Source organism: Oryzias melastigma, linkage group LG7 (assembly GCF_002922805.2).
Source record: "Oryzias melastigma strain HK-1 linkage group LG7, ASM292280v2, whole genome shotgun sequence".
NCBI classification, from domain to species: Eukaryota; Metazoa; Chordata; class Actinopteri; order Beloniformes; family Adrianichthyidae; genus Oryzias; species Oryzias melastigma.
This window is the reverse complement of record NC_050518.1, coordinates 17491880-17500451: the sequence shown is the minus strand read 5'-3', so window position 1 is coordinate 17500451 and position 8572 is coordinate 17491880. Positions and strand designations below refer to the sequence as shown.

Below are 8572 nucleotides of genomic sequence, written 5' to 3'. Positions count from 1 at the left end.
GCGCGTGCTTATTTGTTTTTTCGCTTCAACGTTTTTGTAGTTTTACGCTTTGAACGTCAATTCCACCTTAGGATGATAAAAGTAATATAGGCTGGATTAAAAAAAAAACTTATGTTTTTATTTGGGTTCACTAAATGAGCCATTTGTTCCAGTTTGTTGAAGACCGAAACTCACTTCACCGTTTAGAAAAAGACAGCCTGCAATATTTATGTTTTTGTGGCCTTGAAAGCATTCATTTCGAACATAAAGCTGTTAAATATTTTTTTTAATTTGAATTTTAATATAACGATATTTTACTATATATTAAAATTGCGTTATTTTCGACAGCAGCAAAAACAAGTTCCTTTCAAAATAAAACATCCGGTGTCAGATAAGATCCGCCTGCTGCAGCAGATTTACTTTAATTACAAATGCAAGAAAGTCAAACATGACGTACTATATCATAATGACTTTTTTGTGCCCTCACTTTTTTTTTTTATACTTTCACTATCGAATATAAACATGGCAACATTCGGCGTTGGTGATTTAATCTTTTGTGTAGTAGGCAATTACACAAAGAATTGAGAAAACGACAAGATATAAAGAGATGCCCAAAAACTGAAGTTAAAAAATGTGGAAAAATATGGACAATCAGTTAATCTTAATGTTCCTGTGACCACGGTGCTCAAAATCATCAGGATTTCATCAGTTAAACACTCTTGAAGTTCATAGATGTAATGGGGATTCTTGGCTCTTTTTTTTTTTTTTTTTTTTTTATGCCTCGAATTTGTGAATGATATCATGAAATCAGATGATCATCAAGGATTTTTGGGGGGGGATTGCAGAGGTCAGTCCCAGCTGCATCTTCATGTGAGGTCAATGATCTGTGACACACTTCAAACGGGTCTCAGAAACAAAGCACTGCGTTCTGAAATCACTACGGATTTTTATCCCATTGAACAGCAGTGGAGAGATCCCACAATGATAGTGGAGGACATCCTTCAACTCGGAAACTACCTGGAGCTGTTTGCAAAACATTGTCCAAAATTCTAGAGAGGCATAAGGAACACATTCATAGTTACAGGAAGTAATGGATTTCAGTTAGTTTTATTTATTTTTTTATTCAAAGGAGTGTCTATCAAATATCACATCAAGTGTGTGTTTTTGAGTTCTGTGTGAATAATTGTTAGATAACAATTTTCTCCTCTTTTTTGGGGGGTTGTTCCAGTGCAAAAAAAAAAAAAATAATAATTATTATTATTAACAAACTAACAACAATGAACTTTAAAATGTTTGTAATTTGCAAAACTTTCTGAGAGAAGTGATGCATTTTCTGATAGGATTATAAGTCAGTGACAAGTTAAAGTGATGTTGAATATTTCTTCTTTTTAATGAGATTTTGGGGCAGCTGTGGTCCAGAGGTAGAGCGGTCGACCTCTGTGCGCCCATGTGTCAAAGTGTCCTTGGGAAGGCACTGAGCCCCACATTGCTCCTAGTGGTCAGAGGGTTGGGGCCAGTGTTCGGTACCTTTTGAATGGATGAATGGGACTGTAAAGTGCTTTGGACGCAGCACGAAATCAAATTATAGATTTTTTCAAACTTTTTAGTTATTTTATTCATGGTTTTAATTATTACATTTTTAGCATCTTTACATGAAATGAATGTTAAAAAAAAAAACCATTGGAATTTGGCATCCCCTCCAGCAGATGGCGCCCTAGGCGGCGGCTTAGGTCACCTATGCTCAGTAACATATGTGTACATTATTAATTATAATGAAAACCCGCTCAGAGGATCATCTCGATCTATGCAGCATCTTTGTTTGTTTACAAAGAAACTCACTATTTGTTCTTCTACGACTATTTCCGACAGTTCTGTGCATGTCAAAATGATCTATTCCAATCAAACGTGTGGCGCATGTAAACATGTCTTAGATTTTAATGCAAATAGGGCACTAATTTTATAAAAATGTTATTGATACACTGGAGCTCACTGACGTTTCCTGTCATTAACCTGCATCTTTAAGAGCTATTTTAAAAGCAATCATCTAAAAAAAAAAGAATAGATCAGTTTTCAAACTGAATGTGATTTCTTTTCATGATTTCTTTTCTATGCATTTGTTCAGGTGAGGTTTTAAACAGAAAACACAAACAAAAAAAGGGCTTAGAAAAACTTAAATGAACCAAAATACGTCAAACAACATTTAATTCCGGGGCTATAAAGTGTCCTGAAGGATCCAGATGATCCCTGATTTGATCCAGACCGAGCTTCACAACATGAAGGACCTTAAAGCAAACACACACTTTCCGACTCGGACTAATCCTTTTTGACCTTTAACCTCATAAACACACAAAAGAGGACTCATCAGGCTTCTAACCACAGACTACAGTAACACCTGCTCAAATAAATCTCAGCAACAACTCCTGAACTTGTATTATTACTCATAAATAAACGTATCGTTCATGCGGTGTAACAATTAAACTGTGTTTTTTAGGCCCGTTGCTCGAAAATGGACCCTGGTGCTGTTCATGGGCACATGCCTCCTCTACTGCGCCCGGATGACCATGCCGGTGTGCGCCGTTTCCATGGCCACCAGATTCCACTGGAGCAAAATCGACTCTGGTCTGGTCCTGGGTGGGTTCTTCTGGGGTTACTGCTTCACGCAGATCCTGGGAGGACACGCCAGTGACATGTGAGCACAACTGAAAACACGCTCGCTTCAACAGAGAAGTGCTGTTTTTACATCTCTTCCCTTTGGTTGTCCTTCAGGGTGGGGGGAGAGAGGGTCCTGCTCCTCTCTGCTGCCTCATGGGCCGTCATCACAGCAGGAACTCCTCTGCTGGCTCATCTTGGCTCTCACCAGCTTTTCCTCATGACTCTGGCCAGAATCCTGATGGGATTACTGCAGGGTGAGTGCTTTGTTTCTCTAAAGATGAAAACATTACATGGTCTGCTCAAAGTCTTGATGATTCGACAGAACATTTTCAAATTTATTACCATTAATTTTTTATGTTTGATGAGAAGTTAAAGCAGTTGTTTAATTTAAGAAGTGTTTTGTAAGAATGCTGAACGATTTAGATATTCAGACAGTTGCTCCTCTCTGACCCTGATCAGCTGGACGTTGCATGAACCTTGTATGTTTTTCAGGTGTTTTTTTCCCGTCTTTGGCCAGCCTGTGCTCCCAGCGAGTGCTAGAGGGGGAAAGAGGGTTTTTAATGAGCACCATGAACAGCGGCACTTATCTCGGGTACGTTGTGTACAGTCGTGGACATACGTTTGTGGATAAATACACATTGTGGATATATTTTTGTGCTTTTTTCCTCCTAGAACTTTGCTTGCTGGTGGGATGGGGTCTGTGCTGCTGGAGCAGTATGGATGGGAGAGCATGTTCTATTGTTCAGGTTTGCTGTCGGGACTCTGGGCTCTCACTGTTTGGCAGTATTTACTAAAAGGTACATCTGTTAGTCATTTTTTAATCTCAATTAAGATTTGATTTATCTGTTTTAGTTTTTTAAGAACAATTGAGATATGATGATAAATGTTCAAAGGATGGAAATATGGCGGTAAGACGCTATCACAGGTTAAAGTACTAAAATGGAAAGGTTGAACATAAAATGCAAAAATGGTTAAATAAATAACATTTGGAAAACAATGACAGCAAAGTGGAGAAATGTTTGTCATATTTCTACCTTTGTTCACTTTCTTTTATTTTAAACCCACATATCTAAAAACCAACGATAACATGAAGGACATAATATGATATATCATAATCTGGACATACACTTGTGTTCATAAGTTTACATCACCTGTGTCATAAACAGGCAGACGGTTGGATCCAAGTGCAGCAGGTTTATTTAGCAAAGGCAGGACTTGAAGTCCATAAAGCTAAATCAGGGTCAGGCAGGCAGGAACATGAGGGCATCAGAGAAAATCAGAGTGTTCAGGGTCCAGGCGAGGGTCGGGGCAGGCAGCAAACGCAGCTGGTTCTCATCAGTAAGGCTTCTGGGAGGAGGGGCTTATGGGAAGTGAAGTGTAGAGAATCAGGAAGTGTCAGTACTCTGGAGATAGTTCCTGCTGATATCCAGAGGGGGAGAAAGCGGATTAATTCATGACACTCTGGGAAAAAAAATGAATTAAAGGCTATTTGTCAGCAAATGAGGACACAATAAATGTTTCCACGAAAGGTTAGTGGATGGATTAAGGTATTTATTGTTAAGCAACACTTCTTAAACCATAATGACATCAGAGAATTCCCAAATAACACAAAATCAATATCTTGTATTGTCTCCTTTTGCATCAATAACAGCGTAAAGTCTCTTGTGTTCGTTGTGGATGATATTCTTTATTTTCTTTAAAGCAGCCCATTCTTTGTGGCAAAAAAAAACTTTAAAGTTCCTTTAAATTCTTGAGCTGTCTTGCTTGAACTGCCTGTTTGAGATCTCCCCAGAGTGGCTCAATAATATTGAGGTCAGGAGACAGCTGACTGACATTCTCAATTCTTTGAATATCTTCTTAAATCCAGTTTTGTACAGTTCAGTTACCTTTCCCCATAGATTTTCTGACAGATCTTTAGTTTTCTCTATGACTCAGAATTCAGAGATGTCAGTGCAGGATTGGATGATGGAAGCGTGAGTCTGTTGATGCTCATTAGGGTATTGAACAGGGTGATTTGGAAAGTTTCTGTTATCATTATGATTTTAAAAGGGCAAATAGATTTTATTTGATGATAAATAACTTCACCCGACCACTAACTATGAGTGCAATAAAAGTTATTGAGCTATTATTCGTATTCTATAAAAATGATCAAGAAATTATAATTTCTTTCAGAGTATGTAAACTTATGAGCACAACTGTAATGTGGAAAAAATATACAAAACATGATTTCTTTCTTAATTTTTGACTCTAATATTAGATATTTCTTCACGTTTTTTTTTCCATTAAAGTGATTATAATTTATGTGGATTACCAGATTATATGGCATGTTGGGAATTATTGACCTATGACATGAAAGCTAAGAAATTAATTTTATCTTGTTTCATGCAATATGATGAATCTAAAGAACAAAAATCATAATTTCCTGACTTTATAAACACCGTCATATCTTAGCTCACACCAGTTTGATTATCTCTTTCTGGTGTGGTTCAGGTGAAGTCACCCCGGCCCAGGTAAAAGCACAGAACCACACACAGCCAGGACTGTCAAGAAAGCGTTGGCTGAAACTTTTAAAAAAGCCTCCAATCTGGTACGACTTTCTTGTTCTCTAATTGGATAAATGCTGAGTCAGCATTTGGCGTTTTTAACCTCCTCATCCTCTCTCCAGGGCGATGGTGTTTGCCCACATGTGCACATGCAGCACGGCTTACACTCTCCTGTCCTGGCTGCCAACGTACTTCAGAGAATCCTTCCCTGATGCTCAGGTGTGTGACTCGAACCCGCAGCTCCTCCTGACCCTTCCCGGCCTAGAGCGCCACCCCCCGACCTCTTTGACCCCCGTTTGTCTGTGTTCCTGCAGGCTGGGGTTTATAACGTGGTTCCATGGCTGACTGCCATTCCGTCAGCGCTGAGTGGAGGATGTGTTTCAGACCTGCTCATCACTCGAGGTTTGAGAAGAGCAACGCCGCTGCTTTCACTCCCCATCACTAAATTACAAACTTTAAACCATTCATTTACTCTTGTAGGTTATGGTGTGCTGACTGTCAGGAAAATAATGCAGGTACGTTTGGAGAACTGTGCTGTGATTCCACATGTATGCTCCATTTTTTTACACTGTTTTACAGGAGTCAGTTTCTCTTGCATGATTTCAATTTTTTTTTTTAAATTGCATCATTTAATTATTATAAAATTAAAAACAGTCTATGCAAACATGGGAAAGAGGGAGAAGACCCTTGAGATCATCTGCAACAATTTTTATACATTTGTCCTCAAAATGCATTTGTAAATGTAAATGCAGATAACATTATAGGACTGGAACTTATCGAGACACAATCAAATCACAACATTAAACTTTTGTAATTATTAAAACCCTACAAGTAACTGAAAAAAACCCCACATTTTTTTTAGTAATTTGTAAAGACAGGTTGTTTTTACAGATAGGATTGTTTCATTCTGATGACAGCAGAATGTTCTTTAGAGATTCAAACAGATCAGGTCAGCAGGTCAGGTCTGCATGTTTTCAAGGAGCACAAAAATGTTTAAAATAATTCAGAGAATGTTGTTCTAACCAGCTTCTGAGAACAGACAGTAACACCAGATTTTACTGACAACTAAGAAACAACGAACAAAGTATTTCATTTCTACAGACTCCTTAAAACTGGACTGTAAAAACTGTCGAATTTTAATGGAAACACCACAAAAGCATGAATCCATTTAACTTTCTATTAAGAAAAGCATCCATTTAAACTCATGCGGGTCATTCCTTTGTTCCAATTGTTTAATCCTTTTCAGGGTGACGAGGTTGCTGGAGCCTATCACAGCCACTTTCGAGTGAAAGTGGGAACACATCCTAGTCTATTGCAGAGTTCAATTTTTGGATTCAAACTTCAGGATAAACTGATCATTCTTTCACTCTTAGAGCAACTTTGTATAGAAATAAACTTTTTTATCCTCAGCAAACTTTTTGACGATCTTTTCTTTTTCTGACAAAACTTTGAAAGTATTTGGATTACATCTAATTATTAATAATAGTTGAGACATATCGTCTTTTGGAAGAGTTAATATTTTCTCCTGAAATTCTATAAGGAAAAGTTTTCCTAAAATCTTCTAGTGTTAAAATGTCACCATTTAGTTACTGCTTGAATCAAAAACATAAATATTGCCCAAAATAATGTTAATTTTTAATGTTTTAGTACGTATTAATGTTTTGTTTGAATAATTAAAAAAACGACAACAACATGATGTTTATCAAATCTCCTGTGTTCTTCTCTCCATCTTCCTTCAGTTCTGTGCCATGGGTGCGTCCAGCGTCTTCATCCTGCCGCTGGCTGGAGAAGTCGATTTCCCATCAGCCGTCATCTTCATTTCTGCTTCTGTGGGGTTATCCACATTTAGTAGTGGGTATGGTATAATAATTAAAATACATATCCTTACAAATATTTTAGAACTTATGGTTTGTCTAAAAAAAATAATAAAAAAAAAATCCCTCAAAATTCTCTAGTCGTAAAATCAGCAGAAAGCATCAAACAAACTGAAGCATTTACGTACTTGTTCAAGAATTATGACATTTTTAACATCTTAACTTAGAGTGGAAATTTATCGTTTGAGTTTCTTTTTACATGGTAACATCCATCCTTACAAATTTATACAATGTAAAGTTTTTTTAAAGTAGAAAAAAAACACATAACAGACATTGAAACAACTAGAACTCAAGTTTTAAGCAATGCAGATGCTAGGAACACATTAGAGTTTTAGATCTGTGTAACATTTTAAATCAGGTCTTTTTGGAATTTGTTGATTTCAACCAGACAAACAGATGTTTACTGAATACATGTGTGGATACATGTGCAGACCTGTTCAGGTTTATGTCTCCTCATGTCTTACATATTGGAAAATGACCTTTTGGACACTGTTGCAAATACAACAGATTTTTGTCTTTGAACTAAAATAGCAGATTTATTGACATTTCATATAATAATTTGGAATAATTAATTTTTCTGAACATGTGCCTGTTCTTGTGTTTCAGTGGCGTATCTGTGAATGTGCAGGACCTCACACCATCATGTGCTGGAGCTCTTTATGGTACATCTAAGCTTCTTATTTCCTCCCATCAGTTTTTTAAGTGTATTTGTCAAATATTCTGGTTTTCTCTTACAGGTTTCATGAATATGATGGGGGCCTTTATGGGTACGTAACCTAAACCTGACCTAAACTTCAGGAAAGTGTGAGATCCCAGCTCTAACTGCCTATTTGCTCCTCAGGTCTGCTGCTGGTGTCCTTTTCAGGCTACCTGATAGAGATCACTCTGTCGTGGGCCGCAGTGTTCTCCTTCATCATTCTGGTGAATGCCATTGGTCTTTGGATCTTCCTCATCTTCGGAGATGCTCAGCGTCTTGATCAGACGGCTCACTGCCAGCTGGTTGTGGTTTGACATAGACTGTCTTCACTCAGACTGAGGTCTTTGCTGCTCAACCACTCGAGGATTCAGCATCAAACCCAAGACTTCTAAAGATTTCTCTTTCTTAACTTATTTTTGATTGTATTAGAAAAGGAGAGTTGTTCAAAAAAAGTAATGAAACTGTTTTGGAGCATTGTGAATATTTCTGTATCCATTAATATGAACAGTATATTTATTGGTCCTATAAAACTGTGTCATTACCCTTTTTCTAAAGGAAAACCACAATTTTTATGAAAAAATATGCAAGAACTTTGTATTATTTTGATGTAATGAAGGCCACAGAAAGTCAACAAGCACTTTGAGAGATAAAACTCAAGCAAACATTACGGAACATTGATGAAGTGCATCATCTTGGACCTCATATCATAACACCCGTGCCTTACAAATGTTCAAGTGCAATAGAAGGAGCTCTTATGCATGAAGTGCAGCGTCTCCTGACTGATCAGGAAGGTGGATTGTGTGTTCTCATTAAAAGCCAACACTACA

At 37.4% G+C, this 8572-nt stretch overlaps 1 protein-coding gene across 2 annotated transcripts; it reads left to right on the top strand.

Moving 5' to 3' along the window:
- The first annotated feature begins 343 nt into the window (after positions 1-343).
- LOC112158614 (solute carrier family 17 member 9) lies at positions 344-8572 on the top strand. 2 transcript variants are annotated; one of them, XM_036212833.1, is made up of 12 exons: positions 345-2668; positions 2746-2885; positions 3124-3223; positions 3304-3428; positions 5122-5218; positions 5297-5393; positions 5489-5576; positions 5655-5689; positions 6914-7029; positions 7655-7710; positions 7786-7815; positions 7890-8572. In XM_036212833.1, the coding sequence occupies exons 1-12, from the start codon at positions 2505-2507 to the stop codon at positions 8057-8059; spliced, it is 1218 nt and encodes a 405-aa protein (XP_036068726.1). In that variant the 5' UTR covers positions 345-2504; the 3' UTR covers positions 8060-8572. The 2 variants fall into 2 exon arrangements, with proteins under 2 accessions (XP_036068725.1, XP_036068726.1); XM_036212832.1 differs by having other exon boundaries at positions 344-2668; positions 7655-7815.